At 37.4% G+C, this 23,683-nt stretch overlaps 1 protein-coding gene and 1 non-coding gene across 2 annotated transcripts in view; one reads left to right on the top strand and one right to left on the bottom strand.

Annotated features, from left to right (window-relative positions):
• SYTL4 (synaptotagmin like 4) overlaps nt 1–23,683 on the top strand; it is a 52,933-nt gene that overhangs the window by 7,947 nt on the left and 21,303 nt on the right. The window contains exons 2-5 of the mRNA XM_058658658.1: nt 19,980–20,148; nt 20,392–20,607; nt 20,742–20,851; nt 21,090–21,192. Coding sequence (XP_058514641.1) covers nt 20,039–20,148; nt 20,392–20,607; nt 20,742–20,851; nt 21,090–21,192 — 539 coding nt within the window. The 5' untranslated portion in view covers nt 19,980–20,038. The remainder of the gene's footprint in view (nt 1–19,979; nt 20,149–20,391; nt 20,608–20,741; nt 20,852–21,089; nt 21,193–23,683) is intronic.
• On the bottom strand, nt 9,254–9,358 carry LOC118760529 (U6 spliceosomal RNA). Its single transcript, XR_004996836.2, has one exon. It is a non-coding gene; the product is annotated as a U6 spliceosomal RNA (small nuclear RNA).

Here is a 23,683-nt window from a genome sequence, read left to right as displayed (position 1 = left end):
CAAGTACTGTTACTGTCAATTATACTTCCATAAAGCTGGAGAAAAGTGAACCAAAAAATATTAAGAGGCTTGGATAAGTTGAATTTGTGTCTGCCTTGAATCAACAGAACTCAATATCTATTCTTTCCAAAAGCATCTGTCAGTTCAGGTATGTAAAGAGAGTGAATTTTCTAATTTGAGAGATTTTTGGAGGGAGCAGTGACAGAAATATGATAGAGTATCATGTTGGATGGTGCTGCCGGAAAAGTATTGAAAATTATGGACTTTTGTGGCTTCCATTATCTGTGACTAAACCCTACCTTTAAACATGAATTCATGTTTAAGATATTGAGAAATTTCATGATATTTGTGCTGTTTCTTTTTTTTTTTTAAAGAAGTTTTATTTCTTTGAAAGGGAGGGGAAGAGAGTAGGAGGGAGAATTTGAGGGAGTCAGGGGAGGAGGAAGAGTGGGGGAGAGAGAGAGAGAGAGAGAGAGACAGAGAGAGAGAGAGAGAGAGAGAGAGAGAGAGAGAGAGAGAGAGAGAGATATCTTTCACCTGCTGATTCATCTCACAAATGGCTGCAATAACCCCGGGCTGGGCTAGGCAGCAGCCAGGAGCTCCATCTGTGTCTGCTGCATAGGTGGTAAGAACCCAAGCACTAGGACTATCTTTTCTTGCTTTCCAGGTGCAGTAGTCAGATTCTGGAAGAAAAAAAAAAAGCAGAGAAGGCAAGACTCAAACCAGCACTGCAATATGGAGTGCTGATGTCACAGTGGTGGCTTAACCTGCTGTATCACACCAGTCCTTAAGGTTCAACTTTCTAGGAATCAAATTGTCACATTGCTTTCTAACAGGTTTTGCCAGTTTGAACTTTACCAAAAGGCATGAGAGTACCTCTTACATCTTCCTTTAAAAAATGTTGGGGCCGGTATTGTGGTATAGCAGGTTCTCACTCTGTAGCACTGGCATCCTGTATGGGCAGTAGTTCAAGTCCTGGATTCTACTTCTGATCCAGCTAATACACCTGGGAAGGCAGTGCAAGAAGTCCAGGTGCTTGAGCACCAACATGGGAGGCTGGGAGAAAACTCCTGGCTCCTGGCTTCAGACTCAGCTCCAACTATGGTGACCCTTTGGGAATTAAACCAGTAGATGGAAGATCTCTCACTTTCTCTCTCTGCCTCCCTCTTTCCCTCCCTCTCTGTCTTTCTGTGTGTGTGTGTGCACGCTTATTTTGGTCTGTTTCTCTGTAACTCTGCCTTTCAAATAAAATATTTGCTAAAAAGTGAATGTTGTTTTTCTAAATTTGACTTATTACAATCAAATATTAAAAAGCAATCCTTATTTCCACTAAGTGTGAAGGTTTCTTTCTGATATCTATTGGTCATTTAATTTTCCTCCTTTAAGAATGATTTTTTCATGGTCTCTACTGAATGCTTACCTCACTTTGGTTTGAGTGTGTCTCTTTCCATGTTTGAAACCTTTAAATACCTTTTTCTTCCACCTTCCTTTTGCTGGGGAGAGCTTGAAATGTTTTTCACCAGTCCCTATGGCCATTCCTATTTGATCTCCTTTGAAGTTTTTTCTTATTTAGTTTTGAAATATTGTTGTATTCAGGTATCTAACTATGGTTTTATTATTTATCACAATAAAGTTAACAAGAAGTCTTCTGTGCTTATCTCATTTTCCAGAAGTAGCAATTTTAGATTTATATTTATTTCTAAGACATTTTACATGCTTGTATATTTCCATCCATTTATCTATCCATCCAATATGTCTATACTTACAAGTAAATCATTTAAAGTGAATCATAATACATCTGTTTTTCTGTGTATCTTTTTTATTTGCTATGTTTTGAAAAGCTTTCAGTGTCAATATACCTAGAACTACCTCTTTAACTCACTGATCCATTATATGTATGGATCATTAACTAATCCATTTCTAGTTGCTGAATGTTCTTTAATTTTTTTTTGCTGTTTCAGCATTCAACATATTTATGATATATATTTAAAAATTTGCTTAATTATCTGTAGAACACATTTTTCACAGTGGAATGACTCCCTCAACAAGCTGTCAGTGGAGCTAAAGACTCAGAGAGGTCTGGGAGGATAAAGAGCAAAAATTGACTATCCGTTGGATTTAAGAGGTTCTTGGAGACCTTACAGTAATTTCAGGGGAGTGTGGAGAAGAAAGCCTACACTCCGATAAGGTGAGAAATGATTGTTGATTCCTTAGGTAAGTTTGGCTCTAAAGAACAGAGAAAGAATAGTATCTGAGGAGGAGTTGGAATCCAAGGAATTTATTTATTTTTAATTCAGGAAGCACTTAAGTGTCTTTAAAGGTTGATAGGAAGAAGGAAATAACTGAAAGAGCACAGGCCTTACAGGGCAAAGTCCTTATGCCGATGGGAGAGGAACCAGAATGAGGTAGGGAGTTATCCTGAATAGGTATGGATGAAAATGTGTTTATAGACTCAGCAGCAGCAACTTTTCTTACAGGATTTATGTTACTCTGGTGTAAGAGGGAATTCCAGACATTCAAGGCAGACGCAGCATAGGATAAGGTTTGGGTTGGATATTTGAGGTGTATTTAAAGAACTGCTATAGAGAACCAAGAGAGCAGGCGAGGACCAGGATAGCATAGTTGTAGTGCTGGGCAATCTTGTGCTGAGCTTGGTGACCAAGAATTCATATGGATAATAATCTACCAGACGGTGATTTTTTCCAGTAGATTACAGGAGTCCTTATGTGGGCATAAAGCACAATAGTTGGGTTTAGAAGGGTTATGTTTTAAATCACGTATTTGCAATAAAACTACATGTTATTGAGGATATTGACAAGAGTACAGTTGAAATAATGGACTCCAATTGCCTAGGAAGACAATGCATGCAGAAGGCAAATGACAAGGTGAGAGCAGAAGGGTCTACTGGAAGCCCACTTTCCTCTCATGAAGTCTGAGACTAGATATGTAGCTGGGGAGGTCATTGAGTGAACAGGCTAGACAGACAGGAGGTTGTAGCCAGAAAGAAGTAGGGAATGAATGATATCAAAGGTGAAGTGCTAGGTGATAAGTCCTTGGGTGTGACTAAATATGATACATAGTATTCTTCATGCAGCCCATTTATTCAGCAAATATTTGTTGTGTACATATTACAAGCCAGCCAGTGTTCTAGGCATTGAAGTTTCAGAGATGAACAAAACAAAGATCCTCTTCTCTCACACATCAGACAATCTAGTGAAGAAGATGATATGTTTTTATAAAATGAAAGGGAATCCTCATTGATATACTGGTCTTCTTACATAGTTTTATTTAGAACTAATATTACTTCCAAGATTGAATTTATGTCTACGGCCATGCTATCCTGAATGCGCCCAATGTCGTCTCATCTCAGAAGCTAATCTAGGTTGGGCCTGGTTAGTACTTGAATGGGAGACCAAGATTGAATTCACACATATGGTGCTAGGAAAGTCTGTTTAGATACTATGAGCGTAGGTTGTTTTTTTTTTTTTTTAAGATTTATTTTATTTAACAGACACTCACACAGAAATGGAGAGACAGAAAGAGAAATAGAGGAGAGAGATCTTCCTTTTGCTGGTTCTCTCCAAAAATGGCCACAATGAGCTGGGGTTGGGTCAGGCTAAAGCCAGAAGCAGGAACTTGATCCAAGATTCCCACATGGGTGACAGGAGCTCAAGTACTTGGGCTGTGTCTTGCTGTTCTCTCAAGTGCACCCACAGGGAGCTGGACTGGAAGTGGAGCAGCTGGACCCAAGCTTGTGGCCATATAGAATGTCAGTATCTCAGGCAGCAGTTCAACCTGCTATGCCACAATGCTGGCACAGACTATTATGCTTTATGCTAAGTTACACTGAGTGAGTTATACTATTTCATACCTCTTTTTGCTTATAACTTATTCGTACTTTAACTTACTACGTCATTATTGAACATAAATATATGCAGATCTAATTTGAATATTTCAGTGGCTTTAATGTTTTATATTCATTTAAAAATATTAGGACACTGCTTCTAGCTGTATACCAGATGTTGATAATGCATGCACTGATTTTGCTCTAGAGATCTGTTGTAATGTGCAAAGTAAGTATGGTTAAGCAGTTAATCAGGAGAGAAATAGGGTTTGTAGTAAGTTAATAATTTAAATTGATTATCAATTTCCAATTTATACTACCTTTCATATGTATATGGTGATACATATTTATTAATATTTTATTTGGAGCAAATTAACACTTAATGTCTTGTAGGCCTTAAACAACACTTTAATTTTTTTCTGCCACATATACAGCTGAATTTATCAGGTTATTAGACTGAGTTTAATGCTTCTATGCCCATTGCTAGATCACAGCCTCTCTTAAATTAAAAGAAACTAACTGTGTGAGATCACAGTTATGTGTGAACATGGGTCAAATTAGTCATGATCATCATGATTTCTCAGTTGTGGAGACTGCGTAGGTGAATTTTAGGTGACGTGGGCTGCAGGAAAGAGACGGCTATTAGCTGGAGTTCAGTTAGGAATCCCCACCATCTGAGACGACAGCAGAAGAGGTCTTCCATGTGGGGGCTGATGGTTCGTCAAAGCTTGTTGACTTAGGAAAGGTAATGGTGTTCTGTGTGGTAATGAGGCTTATTGAAAGATAATGGATTGGCTCTTAGGAGACTTTTAAACATGCTTTATGGATGTGGATGATCAGCATTTTTACTAGTCATTTTCAAGCTTTAGTTGTGGATGTTAGATCTTTTTGAGCTTTTGGTCTGTTGGATAAGGTGACATTCACAAAGAAGAGGATAAACTGGCCATCCTTCATCCATCAACATCATTGGACTCTTGTAGCCAGCATGGCTATTGCGAGTGAGAGATTCACATTTAGATTTGGAAAGCTAGAAAGCTAACCCATGTATTTCCTTTTTTTTTTTAACCAGGTTTTAACACTGTTTCAATTCTGTGACTTACACTTTATAATTCTATATTTTATTTCTGGAATTCTGCCTTTGAGGTTGATGACTTTGAGGTTCTTGGAATTGCTAACAATCTACAAAGAATATTTAAAATTATGATAATAATGAGACCATATTTTCATGTATCCCAAACAATTCTGTACAAAAAATGTGTGGGGGCCTTTAAAAAGTTCATGAATAGGAGGCAACTTGGTGGCATAGCAAGTTAAGCTTCCTCCTGCATTCCATATAGGTAGGGTTCAAGTCCTAGCCACTCCACTTATGATCCAGTTCCCTGCTTAGGGTCTGGGAAAGCAATGGAGGTAGGCCCAATTTCTTGGGTTCCTGAACCCATGTGGAAGACCCGAAAGAAGCTTCTGGCTGCTGTCTTTAGACCAGCTCAGCTCTGGCCATTGAAGCCATTTGGGAAGTGAACCAACAGATGGAAGATTTTTCTCTCTGACTTTACTTCTCTCTGTGTAACTGCTTTTCTAATGAAGACAAATAAATATTTTAAAAAGTGTGTAAGAATTGGCATTATGATTGGGTGGGTTAAACTAGTGTTTTGGATGCTTGCATCTCATGTTAGAGTGTGGTTCAAGTACTAGATACTCCACTTCCAATCTAATTTCCTGTTGATGGACCTGAGAAGTAGTGGATGGTGTCTCGAGTGATTGGGTTCTTGCCATCCATGTGGGAGACGTAGAGGAAGCTCTTATTTTTGGCTTGGTCCAGCCCCACCTGTTGCATGCATCTGGGGAATGAACCAGCATGTAGATGATCTGTGTCTGTCTCTGTGTGTCACTTTGCCTCTCAAATAAATAAATATTATTAAGTAAGCATTTAAAAAAACTAATAGAAAGTAGGATGAAAAGTATATTTTTTTAAATATAAAAGTTTTTAAAATCTGTACATAATTTTCTCATAATTGATATTCTCCATGAAGTTTTTGAACTACCTTTGTGTACATTAATGCATCCAATTCCTTTCTGGAACTCATTTTAGAAAAGCATATAGTGTTTTTTCCACCTAGAAGAAATTGCCTCCATAATGATTGTGTGAGACAAGTTACTCCCGGTTACCCTTTGCCATTGTGCTCCTGCCATCCTTTGGAAGGGGAGCAGGGAATGTCCTAGATGAGGAGGAGGGATCCTTTCCTGAGTAAGAGAGTAAGGTTGAGGAAGGGAAAGTAAGCCAGAACAATGGCTTTCAAACATTGACCTGTTATTACTAGCTGGGGCAATCCACCTTCACCTTAAGTTCCTGAGGTTAAGATACACCTTTTTTCAAAATATTTCCATATAGGGCACAGTTTCTAGTATGTGACGAGTCAGTGTTAGTGTAATGAATAAGCTTAGAGATTAGAGCTAGGCTGCCTAGGTCCCAAAATTGGACTGTCACTTAGAAAGTATGTGATCTGGAGCAGTTTATTTGCTCAGTCCCTGACGTACCTTCCTGCTTTATAAAACAGGCATAATATGATACTTCCTTATAGTGTGATTGTGAGGATCAAATGACTCCTAATATGTAAAGTACTTAGAAAAGTGCTGAGTCCACAGCATGATAGAAGTGTTAGCTATTGGCATCATCTTTACTTTCATTATCCTCATCTTGATGTTCACTTTCATTAATCGGTGAATATTTTAAAAGGACCTAAATTGGCAGAAGCCCCACTTTTGTCAAACCAATTTTGAAGAATATTTTAGGGCATCACAAAGTGCAAAAACACTTATCAGAATCTTGAGTAAGTGAGAGTAATTTCAAGTTTATTGTTGCTAGGAAATATTAAATCAGATTTGCCAACATAAAAATTTTAGGAATAAACCCAGTGAGCACAGACATGTGTCACTGATGGGTTGTTGGGGGCAGGGTGGAGAGGGTCAAGACCCCAGCTCAACACCAGGAAACCCCAACTGCCCTTTGGTTCAGGAGCTTTGAGTCTGACTCCTGCACTTTGTCCCCATTCTTGTTTTCATCCTTTTGATCCTATTTTTTAAAAGAATTGTGCTATTCTGTTATGTTTTATGTATCTTTGTAAGCCACTTTAAATCCTGTCTGGAACAGTGTATAAATAAATATCTTTTAAACTGATCATATCTAATTACTAACATTGACTTAATATTTATGCTTGTCAGCCTACCTCCATGTGGAGAGGTGCGGCAATTTTCCATCTGGGCAAGAATACTGATTAGATTTCTCAAATTTCATAGAGAGATGTCAAAACAGCCATATGCTCTTATATTTTTCCAAAGCATATGGTTAATAGTCATGACAATTAAACATCTACCAATATTGGGTTCTTCCTCTAGGCCACGCTCTATGCTCTGCCTTTTACTTGTGCTGCATACTTGAATCCTCACAGGACTTATGCAGGAACTCTGATTAATAGTCACCATTTTTGTAGATGGTGAAACAGATTCAGTCAGTTTCAAAAATTTGCCCAAACTTCATACAGCTAAAAAGTAGTGAAGCAGCAATTTGAACCCAGGAACCCTGACCCCAGATCCAGCTTTAAATGCTATCCTGTACTAGTTTGCCTTTAACTAGGAATTGGGCCCATCAGAACTCCATGTCCTAGTGGGAGAGGCTTTATCTGTGTTATATGAGTGGAACATTCACAGTTCTGCATATTTTACCCTAATGTGTCTTCACTGTGCTTTGTATCTTTCCTGGCCTGTCCTTTTATCTGTCATTTTCCCCCTGGATTTATGCCAGAGCCTTCTCAAATTTGTATTATGCTTAACTGACAGAGTACTCTAACAAGCCCTTACCTTACCTTAGGCTTTGCAATGATTCCTGTTGTGACAGGCTAACTGGCCATGTTTCTGAGCAGAACATAGCAACCTCCTGCCTGCGCTATCTGATCTAATCTCTATGTGCCTGTTGCACATTCTCCCTTAGCTACCCTCTCAGCATCCTGGCCTTGCTTGATCATATAGCAAGTTTCATGATGTCTCCTGCTTTTGTGAAAGCTGTGTACTCTGCCTGGAAAGTGTTATCTCTCCTGATAACATGTGACTTTGTAATCAGTTCATGTCCTACTAGTGAATAATCTCTTCCTTGATTCCCTTTCTTTAAACTGGATAGGTGGTCCTCCTTGGTGGTCTCATAATATCCCTTGCATAGATTTCTTTGCTTGCCATGTTCTTTTGTGATGAATGACTAAAGTATCTCCTTCACTAGACTGTTAGCTCTTTGCTGGCATGGACTGCTGTATAGTTTATCCTGAAATGGCTAGCACAACAGTTAGCATATAGCAGACCTTTAAAACTACTGAGTTTTCTGTAAATAGTGCAAAACTTGGAACTCTAGGCCAGGGAAAGCGGTAGGATTCTGAAGGTCCCAACTCATACAGACATTTAGAGATTATCACTACCAGGACAAGAGAGAGAGAGAGAGAGAGAGAGAGAGAGAGAGAGAGAGAGAGAGATCTCAATCTCTGGGGCTAAATTTTATGACTTAATTCGGGAGCCCGATGGGGCTGTGTACATGTGAGGGGAATGAGTATGAGTACAGGGGTTTGTATCCAAAGGGAACTGTGCAACTTTGGAGAAGGTAGACTTGGCAGCTTTGCAATTGGAAACTGCATTGAGATTGTTTGAGTAGCCTGCACTACATAAGATTTGTATAAACATATTTGTTTTAATAAGATTTTAATAAACATATTTGTAGTTTTCTGGGAGAGACAGCACCCTATAATTGAAAAGGAAAATTGATTCAATAACCAACACCGTGTTACAGTGCAAACAATTTATTGACTATAAGCAATATTGCATGTTCCCTCCGATGTTAGCAGTAAGATGCTATCGACTTGAGCCTTTGTGTGTAGGTGGCTGGATCCAGACTAGGGGGTTTCAGGAAGCCCTGCCTCATGCAAAGATTGTTTTCTCTTTTGGAGGTTCATTTTTCTTTTATTTTTTTCTCTGGACTAGTTTTGTCATTTATTCATCAGTATTTCATTTTATTCCAGGCTGTGAACGTTAAGATTTTTAAATTTTTATTAAACTGATTTATTTTACTATTTTACAATGCATTTCCATAGGCTCTGAGATTTCTCTTCCCTCCTCCCCAAACTCCCACTCCACATTGATTTCCCCATACAATGCAACATGCATTCCTGCTTCCAAACAGAAGATGGATTCCCAAAGAAACTGTTGGAAATGTGTAGACAATGGGATGCCGGACTGTCTTGGCACACTTAAATAAGAGACTGATGGAATTGTGACTCGTTATGAAGGACTATACTATTGTAGCAATGTGGGGAAAATCTGTCAGGGGGTGGGAGTTTGGGGGGGAAATCCCAAATAAAATAAAATTTTATTTTAAAAAAGATGGAATGGTGCATAAATTTGCATGTCATCCTTGCGCAGAGGCCATGCTAAATCTCTGTATTGCTCCAAATTTAGATTACATGCTGCTGAAATAAGCACCATTTATTCTTTCAATTCTGCAAATTCACTACATGACTTGGGCTTGATAGTATATTTTCAGGTTTTAAAACTGTTTTACCTTCTGGCTTTCAAATAGCTGAAATCAGCCACCCACTCCACCATTTGGGTGGCTGCAAACTTTTACAGCTGTTTCATGTGTTTTGGAAACACATTCACATTAATAAATTGTTTAAAGTTAATTAATAAATTAATACATTATGGCAGTAGTTTACATTGGTCTGCTTTAGATATTGTCATTTTCTTAATCACAATTAGATATAGAGACTACTTTAGAATGTGCCTTATGTCAGCACAAATCCTTATTCATTTGGTGCACTACTTGCATCTCAGAGGAACTACATTACAATCATCAGAACAGTTTATTATTTCATAATTAACATGTCATCTTTATCCTAGCAGAACCATGAAAACATATAGTAGCACTTGGTCAAACAGTCTCCTTTAACTCTCCTCTAAGCAAAGGAATTGCTAACATTTTTTGATCACTTACACTTGTCACCCAAAATTGTAATCATCTTTATAATGTGTATATTTATTTACAAGATATACAGTTTCCACTGTCTTATATTTAAAAACGCACAAAAAATTAGGGTAAGAAATAAAATGTTGATATTGCAGTAACCTTTACTCTCATTTTGATGAGAGTACTGATGTTAAGCTTGCTTCATTTAGATAAAATTGCAGTTTTTGATACAGTTGCTTCAGGTTTGATTAGAACTTGTGCGTTTTTATACTTGATTTTGGTGACTAATATCTCACAACATATCAGCCTGAAATTTAAGGATGTGCATTATTAGATGCATTTATTAAATAATCATGCTCACTACAGTTCCAGGATTCAGTTGGCAAAAATTTTGTTGCCATTCCCTTTTCCCTGCTGTGAGCATATATTTTTACTTTTATATTTTTAACAATTGCTCAAGGTTCTCTGGAATTCTTCATTTATAAGAGTTAGAAGGTGAAACACATCTTATAGGCAACAAAGTTGTATAATTGAGGAAACATTTTAAACTGGCTCTGTATTGCTCATTTTCTGTTTAAAACACCCTTGAAGTAGAAGGGGACATATCTGAGCCTGTGGAACTGTATCATGAAGAATATTATAATACACTCTTGACATGTGTCAGTTGAGTTAAAGCCTCTGAGCTTCCATTCAAATATTTTTATAAATATTCTGCAGTTGTAAAATTTATGATTACAAGTAGAAAGTTTACTTACATTTAATCTTAAAAATTTTACAAACCGATGTTATTGAGTTGTAATTGTTACACAATAAAAATGCATATTTCAAGTGTACAATTTAAAAAAAATATTTTTTTCTTTGAATGACAAAGTTACAGAGAGAAAGAGTGTTCTATTTGTTTCAATGCCTGGCCAACATTTGACACGTTGTTAATTTTAACCATTCTAATAAATGTAGAGTGATATCTCATTGTGGTTTTATTCTGTATTTCCCTAGTGATTAATGCTGTTGAGCTTCCTTTAATGTGTTTATTTGTTGTTTGTACAAGTTCTTTGGTGATATGTTTATTAATATATTTTGTCTGTTTAAAAGTTTGATTTTGGGGCCAGCTCAAGCAGGCTAATCGTCAGTCTGCAGCACCAGCATTGCAGTTCAAGTCCTGGCTGCTCTAATTCCCATCCAGCTTGTAGCCTGGGAAAGCAGTCCAGGATGGCCCAAAAGCCTTGGGACCCTGCACCGTGGGAGACCTGAAAGAAGCTCCTGGCTCCTGGCTTCAGATCGGCTCAGCTCTGGCCCTTGTGGCAATTTGGAGAGTGAACCAGGGGATGGAAGTTTTCCTCTCTCTCTGTCTCTCTGTCTCTCTTTTGTCTCTGTAAATTTTGCTTTTCCAATAAAAATAAGTAAGTCTTCAAAAATATCATTTTCTGTTACCCTCTATTTTTTCAGCTGTAAACCCTTATTAAATATACTATTTGCCAATATTATCTCCCATTATATGGCTTTTTGGTTGTTTCTGAAATCATTTCCCTTCAAAGAACTGGTTTTAAATGTTGATGAGGTATGGTGTAAGAGATCTTTTCATTTTTACAATATCTAGTTTTTCCTTCATCACTGTTGAAAAGATGTTTTCCCGCTGATCTCCCCTGAATCTTTATCAAAAATAACACAATTTGATTATAAGCATAAGAATTTATTCTTATATTGCCTATTCTGTTTTATTGATGTGTTTGTCTTTATGCAAATACATCACTATGTACTGTTGCTATTTTCCTTGAAATAATTATTTTTAAAATATATTTACATAATAAAAAGTGTATTTACCATATAGTTACCATTCCATGTACTCTTCATTGTTTTTCATTAACCTGTATTTCTTTGTGGTGTCATTTTCCTTCTGCTAGAAGTACTTCCTGTAGCAATTTTTAGAGTTGATCTGATGGTGATTAATTTTTAAAAATGTACATGTCTGAAAAAACTATTTTACATCTATTTCTGAATGTTGTTTCTGTGGATGTAGAATTTTAGGTTGACAGTATTTCTTTTTTTTTTTTTCCCTTTCAGTATTTTGGAGATATTGTACACTATCTTAACATTTGTATTGGGTCAAATGATGCAAATGATATCATTAGCCTTGTTCATCTCCATGTTACATGTTCTTGTCCCCTTCTCTGTTTGCTTTTCACATTTTCTCATTATTTCTGGTTTTAAGTAATTGACTATAATGTGCCATATGGTGTGGTTTTGTTTGTACTTCTTGTATTTGATGGTCATTGAGCTTCTTGGATCTGTGAGTTTATTGTATTTGTCACATTTAGGCAATTATTTCTTTAAACATTTTTTCAGTCTTCCACTTTATTTGATGAGTGACTCTCCTCCTCCCCACTATACCCCTGAAAGATTATGATTATCCTGTGGCTCATCAATTCTTATTTCTCTGTTTTCATTATTTTTTCTTTGTTGAATTCATTTTGGATAGTTTCTTTTGAGGTGTTTACAAGTTCACTAATTTTTTTTATTCTAATGTCTTATCTACTGTTAATTTTATCCAATGTATTTTCCATATCAGACATTATAGTTTTATCTCTAGTTTTTATGTGAGTCTTTTGTTTTACTTTTAAAATTTATGTAAGGGGAACAAATTTCATGCAGTTCATATATACAGTTTTAAGAGCCCAATGATACTTCTCACTCTATTCTCCCACCCTTACTCACTCCTACCGACCCTCATAATTCTTTTTTTTTTCAATTTTTTGTGGTGACATCTTTGAATTTTCTTGATAACTACAAGGTTAATCCTTCACTAAATAAATAATTCAGCAGGCAGTAAGTAGGAAAAAAAACACTGTTCTTAAAGAGTATAGACAAAAACAATAAATAATAATCAAATCTCAAGATGTCAATTTTGCTACCATATATTTACATTTTTGTAATCTGTATATTAGTTATCACAAATCAGGGAAAAGTGATATTCATCTTTTCAAAACTGGGTTATTTTACAAAACATAATGGTTTCCAGTTTCACCCATTTTCCTGCAAAAGAATTTCATTCTTTTATGGCTGATTAATATTTCATTGTGTATGTATACCACAGTTTCTTTATCTAGTCATCATTGTAGCTATTATCAGTTGAGCTACTATAAACACAGAGGTGCAAATAACTTTGATACACTGATTTCAAGTGTTTGTATGAATTCCCAGAAGTGGAATGGCTGGGCCATTTTCGGTAGATCCATTTTCAGATTTCTGAGGTATGTCCATACTGTCTTCCATAATGGCTATATTAGTTTTGATCCTCATGTCTCCATTAACTTTTTAAGCATATGGAATGGAGTTAAAATAACTGTTTCAGTGACTGATAATTCTAATATTCATGTCAGTTCTCAGGTCACTTTAACTAATTATTTGCTTTATTATGGATCATATATATTCCTGCTCTTTTGGGTGCCTGGCAACTTTTAGGAGGGGGTGTACCAGACATTGTGAACTTTGCCATGTTGGGCATTGCACAGTTTTGTATTACTGTAAATATTCTTGAGCTCTATCATGAGATGAATGTAAGTTACTTGGAAATAGATTGATCCTTTCCAGATTTGCTATTTAGATTTGTTAGGGCCAGAGCAATGAGCAGTCAAGGACTAATTATTTTCCACCACCAGATAAGACCCTTCTGAGAATTATAGTTGAACACTGTGAATCATGACATGTTCCAGTTTGGCTGATGAGGATAGGCACTATTTCTGACTGTGTGTGTCAGGCACTGTTCTTTTCCATTCTTCAGTTGATTCTTTCTCTCGCCTACAGTAGTTTCCTTATAAGTATATCATGCACTCATCTGTCCGTTACTGAATACTTGATGGTGATCTTCCTTAGGTCTTTGGAGGCTCTCCCAGGTCCTACCTTCTGAATTCCAGACATCTGAATTTGCTTAGACCCTCCACGATGTCCCCTCAACTCACCAGGCTTTGCCTGAATTCTCCTTTTTTATACTTTGAACTGGTGACTCCAAAACTGTGAAGCTGGGAAAATCAAAGGGCTTATCCCATTTGCTTTTCATCTCTTAGAGGCCATAGTCCCTTAGTCCCTGCTGTTCAATATGTTTGAAACACTGTTTTGTATATTTTGTCTGGTTTATGTTGCTGTTGTTTCCGGCGGGATAGAAATTTATTCTTTCTTATCCTACGTATTGTCTGCAGACATTCTTAGTATCTCTAATCATTAGAGCCAATGATAATTTGTAGCCCAGTTTCAGCTCTCATCTTTCAGGAATGTAGACAGCACCACATTATTTGTTTGACATAGGTAAATCAATTCTAAATACCTGTGTTGAAAAATATACAGAATTCTTCATGCAGCAGTGTAGCTATCAAATTACTGATCGGTCTGTTTATAAAACACAGTACCCATTTGCTTAACAACAGTTTGATTCAGGATTTTTTGGTTAGACTAATGTATCTGTTGAGTGACTTTGGATTACTTTTTCCTGTTCTGTGAGGTGTAAGTTTTGCCAACATTGTCTGCTGTCCCTAGCCCAAGCAGAGAAATAGTTTTATCCTATCATTTTTATCATATCCCCTTAGAGAGATGTGGCCCATAAATCATTAGAATTTTTACACAAAGCCATCACATAATTACCACCTATAACTTAAAGGAATAATTTAATACCTGTTGTGGCTTTTAACTTTATAAACATGGATCAGTTTTGCAGAAATTCTTCTGTCGTGTATCAGGTTGTTAATATAGTTCTGCACTTCAAATTTTAAATGATGTCTGGACACAGTTTAACTTACAATTCATCTGTATTTCATAAAAGAAAATGAATTTCATTTCCGGAGACCCCATTTCTGAAAGCATGAATATACATATTCAAAGTGGCAAAGTTAAAATAGCTAACACTTGGAGAGTATTATCTCTGTTTGCATTATTTTAAATTCTTTACATATTTAAAAGATTCATTTTACCTTAATAAGCTGCAAAGGTAGGTGCGATTATTACCTTCATTTACAAATGAGGAAATTGAAACACTGAGAAGTTTTGTAACTTGCTCAAGGTCACGCATTTAGCAAAGATGAAGTTGAGATTCAAATTCAAGTAGTTTGTTTCCACAGTCCACATTTAAACACATCATACCTACTGACTCATGAAAATATTTTTCTCTCAGTTCTGTTACCACTCTTCTGTTTCTCTGGGCTTAAATGTTTGTATTCATTTTACTTGAAAGTCAGAGTTAGACAGGTCTTCCACCCTCTGGTTCATTTCCACTAGTTCTACTTAAGATGAAATGGCCAGGGTTGAACCAGGGCTGGGCCAGGTCACAACCATGATCCAGGAGCTTCATCTGGGTCTCCCATGTGGGGGTGACAGTTGAGTCATATTCTGCTGCCTTCCCAGGCCATTAACATGGAGCCAGGTTCGAAGTAGAAGATCTGGGCTTCAAACTGGTATCCATATGGGATGCTGGGGTTGCAGGCAGAGGCTTTAACCACTCCATCACAATGCCAGTCCCAATGTGGGTCTAAGTTGAAACACAAAAATAGATTTCTAGGTGACAACACTCACTAAACATTTAATGGTCTCATATTGTGTGTCAGACATTGTGCTAAGCTCCAGGAGGTATGAGGTCCAGATGCAATACCTGCCCTCAAGGAGATCACATCTGGAAGAAATTTCTAGTTTGAGTACAAGTATTATTATCTTCACATTTATGTGCAGAATGGCACATTTGGCAGAGAGGGATACTGGTGTACTCAACAGAGGTAACAAGGCAAAATCTTTGTACTTGCTTCCCAGGGCAGGGATATTACTCGGTGTTTTCCTAATTCATATCAGCTTCCATTTTTAGAACACCAACAATGACATACTATTTTATTTTACATGCTTACGGGATACAGTGGATAATCTTAGCTGTGTTCAGTGGGTCATGATCAAATCAGGTTAGTTAGCATTTCCATCTACTTGAACTTAAAAATATTTCAGATTAGCATTTAGTAATTGTGCATATTTATGGAGTACAGACTAATTGTTTTTAAATTATTATTATTTTGTTTTGTGACACAGTTTAATAGGCACTGGGGTCTCTCTTCCCCCTCCCCAGGTTCCCTCCCCTCCAGTTTTACAATGGCTGTCTTTTGTGAACTTTCATAAGTCCATTATGCTGCCACTGAGGTCAGACCAATTATTTTTAAGCTTTATTTTAAAGAGTTATAGACCAAGAGAAAGGGAAAGAGAGACAGGGGGAGAGAGAGTGAGTGGTCTGTATAGGAATGATTTTTAAAATCCTTTGCAAATAAACCTGAAACTTGCGTTACAGCCTAGAAGACGCCATATGTGTTTAAAAATAATGTGATTCTTCATTTGGAATAGGAGTCTTCATATATCCATTAAGTCAAAGTCATTTTGCTGTTACACACAACTATATATTTACTAGCATTTTATCTGCTGTACTATTAATAATTGCAACAGTAATTTGGAGAAATATTAATGTCCCATTTTGATGGTTGATTTTTCAAGTTCTCCCTCTAGTTATACTTAATGTTTTATACAGGGAGTGTTTTATTAGTGAAAGCAGGTTTATTATCTCTGATGGTTTTCTCTTTTATAATGCTTTTATTTCTCATTATTTTACTTTTATATATTAAAACAACTGGCTCAACTTTCTTTTGGACAACACTTACCTTGTGTATTTTTCCCATATTTTTGGCAGTTGCTCTTTCCTTGAATTTATGCTTTATATGTGTCCCTTATGAATGGAACATGGCTGGATTCTTTCATTTTATCCAGTCACTTAATGTGTATTTTAAAGAGTGACTTTTGCTTGAATATATGTTTCATATTCATATATATATTTATACTAAATGAACTTATTTCTACTAGCTTACCCTTTGTCTTCTCTTTGTCTGTTTTTTCTACATTTTCCTTTTCCTCCCATGCTTTTTAATTTTTGTTATTGTGTTTTCTTCTCGCCACTACTGTTTTGAAAGATCGTATCTCAGTGGGCTAGCTGTAATATGCTTAGTGTTGGAAACAGCAGCAGCCTGCGGTGGAAGGTGAGGGTGTGGGTGGGTTATAGCTGTACTAAAAGAAATCAGATTGTTGTGTGATGGGAGAGAGGAAGCAGAGAACTGATAACATTCATTGTTTATGTACTTCAAAATTGTTTTTACAAGTATGATGTCTGCTGAAGGGGCTAGAGAGAAAGGAAGTGGGAATGTGAGATAAAGGAAGACTTCAAATAAAATCCTGGGATGGATGTTGTGGTTTTGTGGATTAAGCCACCCTTTGTAACTCCCATGTCTCATACTGTAGTGCCTGGGATTGAGTTTTACCTCTGCTTGCTGCTAATGTGCAAATTGGGAAGCATCAGATTTAGGCTCAACTACTTGGGTCCCTGCCACCCGAGTGAGAGGCCTGGATGGAGTTCCAGATTCTTATCTATGGCTTTTGGGCATTTTAAAGGAGTTAGTCAGCTTATGGAAGTCTCTCTTTCTCCCTCCCTTGCTCCCCCTCTTGCTGTCATATGCCTTTCAAATACATAAAAAATTGATAAATTTGAGAGAATAAAATGAAACATGAAAGCACCAGGTAAGGGAACTGAACACGTGTAAGTAACAAGAGATATATATATATACATATATATATATATATATATATGAACTTTCACAAGTCCATATATATATATATATATAAAACATATAACATATATATATGTTCAGGATGAACAGGGAGAGAAGACATAGCAGAGTTACAGAGAGAGGGAGAGACAGAAATATCGTTCACCTGTTGTTTCAGTCCCAAACAGCTACGAAGGCCAGAACTGGGCCAGTCCAAAGCCAGGAGCTTCTTTTGGGTCTTCCACTTGGTTGCAGGGGCTGAAGTAAGTACTTGGGCCATCTTCTGCTACTTTCCCAAGTACATTAACAGGGAGCTTGATTGGAAATGGAGCATCTAGAACTGAAACTCGTGCCCATATGGATTGCCAGTGCTGCAAGTAGATGTTTAACATGCTGCACCATAGGGCTAGCCCCTGATTGTTCAGTGTTTTATAGCAGTCCTGGTCATGATTCTGCCTGGACAGAGTCAGTGTGACATCAGCTCTGGAATCAAATTGCTTAGGTTTCAATCCCAGAAAACCTCGTGTACTTGTTGTTTTTTCTTATCCTCATCAATACAATGATGATGGTAATTGTCACTCACCCTCAATGTGGGAAAAATTAAGTTAATTATTTCATATTTGTAGAGCACTTACCAGAATGCAGTAAATTCTTGATATGTGGAATTGCTGTGGTGATGATATTTATGATGATCACCAATATTGGGAGCATATGTGATAGTATGTGCTAGATAATCTATTAGCCCAGAGAAGCAGAAACATGTTGAAAAAGTTCTTGTGTCCATAGAGAGCGTATGAGAGTACTTCAGAAAGTTCATATAAAATGCAATTAACATATAAGTTTATTTTATAAAAAAATTGAAATCCATGCATTGTTTTCAATAATATGCATTTTTCATGAACTTCTGCAGAACTCTGATATGTTTTCCTTGTGGATAAGAACTAAAAAGCTTTCCTGAAGATGATCCAAGGGCCTTTGAAAGATGCCTACTTTCTCTACTTTCTCTTAGTTTAGTAAAGCCAAGGAAATAAGAAAACATTCAAGTTTCAAGAACCTGTATAGCTTTGCTATATTCTTTATGCTCTTAGATGTCTTTCTGGTAATTAATAAAATAAAATTAAAGTGAAAGAGGATTGTAGTTTTAAGGTAAGAACAAGGAAAGTAAGTACAATCCTCATTTTCTTTCTCATATTACCTAAGCTGGTCCCTTTGACTGCAATGACTAGCAAATCTCTAGTTTCTCTCTTTGTTTTAGAGTTATTTGAAAAGCAAGGTGATAGCTGAAACTGGGTGAGTCCAAAGCCAGTAGCCTGGAACTCTATCTAGGCCTCCGAGTACCTGGGCCATCTTTTGCTGCTTTCCCAGGCACATTAGCAGGGTGTTGAATTGTAAGTGGAGCAGCTAGACTCAAAATTTGCACTCATACGGGATGCCAGGATTGCAGGTCGTGGCTTAATTTAGTATGTCAGGAACTGTATCTTTCAAAAATTTACTTTATTTTTTATTTAAAAGTTAGAAATACAGAGAGGAGGAGAGACAGAGAGGAAGATTTTTCCATCTGTTGATTCACTCCCCAAATGGCTGCAATGGTCAAAACTGAGCCGATCCAAAGCCAGGAGCCCAGAGCCTCCTCTGGGTCTCCCGCATGGGTGCAGGGTCCCATGGCTTTGGGCCATCCTCGACTGTCTTCCCAGATCATAAGCAGGGAGCTGGATGGGAAGCAGGGCCACCAGGATTAGAACCAGCATCCATATGAGATCCTGGCGCTTGCAAGGCGAGGATTTTAGCCACTAGACTACCACACTGGGCTCCAGGAACTGTATCTTAATGAGCTCTGTATTCAAAATACTTTGCACAATGCCTGTCCTAGTAGGACATGGCAAATGTTTATGAAATGGGACAGACCTTCAGGTAGTGATAGTATAGTAAGAGCTTACTTTCTTTACTTTCTCTTAGTTTAGTAAAGTCAAGGAAATAGGATTTACCATTTGATGTAGTAGGGATGTATTTGATATGTAGTAAGATTACTGTTTGATGAAGTGGGTGGCATAAATGTTTGAAGTATAGCAGGAAACTGGCTGAATCCTGGGAACATGGAAACTGATCATGAAGAAAAATGGGTATAAATCGCCAAGAGTCCTTCTGTGCTTTTTTCCCTCTCTTTCAGAGATCAACTATCTCATTATTTGGGTTAAGAGACTTGGGAGTTGAACAAATTTGAAGAAATAAATATTGTATGATTGAGGATGCATTTTGTGAAGGGGGAATTTGAGTCAGTAATTCTATACTCTTTCCTGAATAATATGGTTATGCTGAAAGACCCAAATCTCTTCTAGAGTCATGAATAGCTTTTTCTTCTTGTAAAAGACCTTCTACTTTTCAGGGCATGAGTCAGGTGAAGTAGGAGTGGTAAATAAATCCATACTTGTTGTTTGTCTCTTTAGCCTGTTGTCTACTGAAAGATTTTTAGGGCTGTGACTCTGTTCTGGTGCAAGCCATTTGTGTGAAATTAGTTCTTCTCTCATTGCAGGCAACTCAGTGCTATCCTTGTCTGGTTATTTTGAAGGAAAAAAAAAAACCCTAGCAATCATGTCAGAGATGCTTGATCTGTCTTTTCTGTCGGAGATGGAAAGGGATTTAATCCTTGATGTCCTACAACGAGACGAGGAGCTCCGAAAAGCAGATGAAAAAAGGATTAGGTAAGAGTCTCAGAAAAAGCATGTGGGGGTCCCAGTGATGTTTGGATTTTGCTTTATGCCACCCATCTGACTCTCAGAAATTATATACACAAAACTAACAACTCTTCGTTGGGTCAAGTTGGGGCTCAGAGTTTGTTGCCTTAATAGAACTGAATGGCTTTACTGTGTTTACTCCTCAAGCCCTATCCAGACAACCTGTGCAGATCTTGAATCTACATGTACTTCTCTTTTGGATCTTGGCAGGCGACTGAAGAATGAGTTACTGGAAATAAAAAGGAAGGGAGCCAAGAGAGGCAGCCAACATTACAGTGATAGGACCTGTGCTCGTTGCCAGGAGAGCCTGGGACGTTTTATTCCCAAGACCAATACTTGTCGGGGTTGTAATCATCTGGTGTGTCGGGACTGCCGCATCCATGAAAGCAATGGAAGCTGGAGGTGCAAGGTGTGCGCCAAGGAAATGTAAGTGTCACTTATGGCTGAAGAGATAGGGCTTGATGCCCTGGGCTGTGATGAGAATTTCTTCCCTTGGCCTCTGTTGATAGATGACAAGAGCCATTCTTTATCCAGCTACTGTTTTCTTTTATCTCCCCCAGAGAGCTGAAGAAAGCAACTGGAGACTGGTTTTATGACCAGAAAGTGAATCGTTTTGCTTACCGCACAGGCAGTGAGATAATCAGGATGTCTCTGCGCCGCAAACCTGCAGGTATTAACCTCATCTAAAGATGAGGCAGGAATTACCCATGGCGCTGGAGCCTCTGGAGTGGAATCCTAGTGGGTGCTGTCTGGGGATGCCGTAACTGCATGGGCTCAGTGGTTTGAGGTGGAAGGGGTGTGAAGGATTGTATGCACATGTGTAGTGTGTCCTGGGACAAGTTTGAAGGATTGTTTCCAGGCGCTGGCTTCATCACCACCACCCTGACATGCTTTTGTTTGTGTTGAAGTGAATAAAAGAGAGACGGTGGAGCAACCCCTCATTCATCAGCCTCAAATGGGCAATGTCTGGCCTGGGAGAAAGATCATTCAGGAGCAGAACAAGGAGCGCAGGTAAGAGCCAACTGTTTAAAGCAGATGCTGCCACATCCTTTTAATTTTCTTCTTATTATTTTAAGTCTTCTGTTTTTAAAATGATAGATGCTCATTAAAGAAAAAACTTAAAAGTGCAAAAAAGAGTAAATAAAGAGGAAAAACATCATTCCAAACACCACTGCCCATATGTAGGCTGTAACAACTTTAACATTTTAAAATATACTTTGTTTTTTTATAATTTAAGATGAATCAAAATGACACATACTCATTATTAAAACTTTGACCAATATAGGAACAAAGAAAATAAAGCAAAAAATCACTCAATTTCCTACTATCCAAGGTCTCACATGATATGAAAATCATTTCATATATTTGATGTGTGTATAAGTAGAGAAATGACTGAGTGAATAGACTGAAAACTTTAAAAATTGGGTCATAATACAATAACATTATTCTGTTACATTTTATTAGAATTTAAGTAAGCACTCAAAAGGAGACAAATTGATAATCTTCAGAGAAATGTTTCTTTACTTAAAAGATATTAGCTATTTAACATCCCTGTAAACATAATAAAAGTCTTACAAAAACTGTTGAGTAGTTATTTTTAGGGCTTTTTATGGTGTCAGCATTATTGAGATTCAATTCATGCATTATAGAATTCAACCATTTATGATATAAAGTGTAATGAATTTTATTGTATTCACAGTTGTATGATTATCACCTCTCTTGATTTTAGAACATTTTCATCACCTTAAAAAGAAGCCCTGTGCCCTTTGGCAATCATTTTCTTACAGCCTCCATACCCTTTCACAGCCCTAAGCAATCACTCATCTACTTAACTATTGTCAAAAAGTTTATGAAAATGCATTCTAAACTTCTTGCACCAAAATAAGCTTATCTTTTTATTCCATTATTTTGTGGAATTAAGTTGAAGTATTCTTATATGTTTCCTAGATATTTCACATAAAAACTGAACATGCAGCATGTGCCCCCCTGTGACTCTGTCTCCCACATGGGTGGCAGTGACCCAAGCACTTGGAATGTCATCCACTACCTTCCCAGGCACGTTAGGGAGCCGAATCAGAATTGGAGCAGTTGGGGATTCCAAAAAGCACACTAACATGGGATGCCAGCATCTCAGACTGTGGCTTGATTTGCTGTTCTATACCAGCCGCTGCTTCATTCCTTGTTCTTGCCAAATAATATTCTGCTGTGTGTATATGTGGTATTCATCTGTTCGTGAATATTTGACTTATTTCTACCTTTTATCTATTAAGGTTAATGCTGTTATGAATATTTGTCATAAGTTTTGTGCAGATACATATTTTTATTTCTGTTAGCACCTGAGAGTAGAGTTAGTGGTTAGTCATTTAATACCATTATTATTTCTTAAACTCATTATTTTTAAAAGTTTGTTTTTAATTGAAAGGCAGAAAAACACACCCCAACGTACTCACATGTCTATGTACACGTATAATCTTCCATCTGCTGGCTCATTTCCTAAATGCCTGCAACAGCTGGACTGAACTGGGCCAGGCTGAAGTTAGGAGCCAGGAACTCGATGTTGGTCTCCTTTATGGGTGGCCACCAGCTTTTGCCCCCAGGGTGTGTATTAGCAGGAAGCTGGATCAGAAGCATATCTCAGGCACTTTGATATGGGGTACTGGTGTCCTAAGTGGAAGATTAACCCACTGTGCCGTAATGGCTGCTGCAGTTCATCATTTTTAAACTCTGTTTCACTATTAAGCATTATTGGAGCACTGTGCTGTGAAAGAGGAAGTGGGTAGCTTTTTATACTTTACCTCAGTCTTTTCTTCCTATTCTTAATATTTGTTACTCAAATTTTTATGAAGGTTCATCACATTTATATTCTGTTATGCAACCATCACCTTTTTATCTGTGTAGTTTTAGTTTCATGTTTAAAAGAATTATACATTTACAGCCAGACCTTGTACCATTGCTTTACTGCTTCTGAATCCTTCACTTTGATTTATTTCTGTTGTGTGGTTTTCACCACTGACAAGTTCTTTCAAGAAGAACTTGCAATATGTATCACATTCTTTCATTTTATGAACATCTGCCAAGTGCCTTTATACTTGCACAGTATCTTGGCTAGATATTATATTTCTGGGTCACGTTTTCTTTCAGAATGGTTTAGACATTGCTTCATTGTGTTCTGTCACTGAATGTAACTGTGAATAAGTCTGAGGCCAACTTGACTCTTGTTTTCTCCATGCTAGGTAATTTTGAGTGTGTGTGTGTGTGTGTGTGTGTGTGTAAGAGAGAGAATTTGCCTGAAAATTTTCTTTTTCTTGAAGTTTAGTAACTTAGCAAGTATTAACTCAGTCTTTATTAACCTCGTGAGTTCTTTCCTTATTTACCATCAGACTTTCCTGTATCATTGTGATCCAAGTGCATCGTTGTGTCAACTCTGGGTGAATCCTTACACTCTTATCCATGTCCTAGGAGATGACATAGGCCCTGGAAATCTTTGTGTCTCTTGGGGTTC

This window comes from Ochotona princeps, chromosome X, assembly GCF_030435755.1.
Source record: "Ochotona princeps isolate mOchPri1 chromosome X, mOchPri1.hap1, whole genome shotgun sequence".
In the NCBI taxonomy this organism is placed as follows: Eukaryota; Metazoa; Chordata; class Mammalia; order Lagomorpha; family Ochotonidae; genus Ochotona; species Ochotona princeps.
This window is presented reverse-complemented; position numbering and strand designations above follow the sequence as displayed.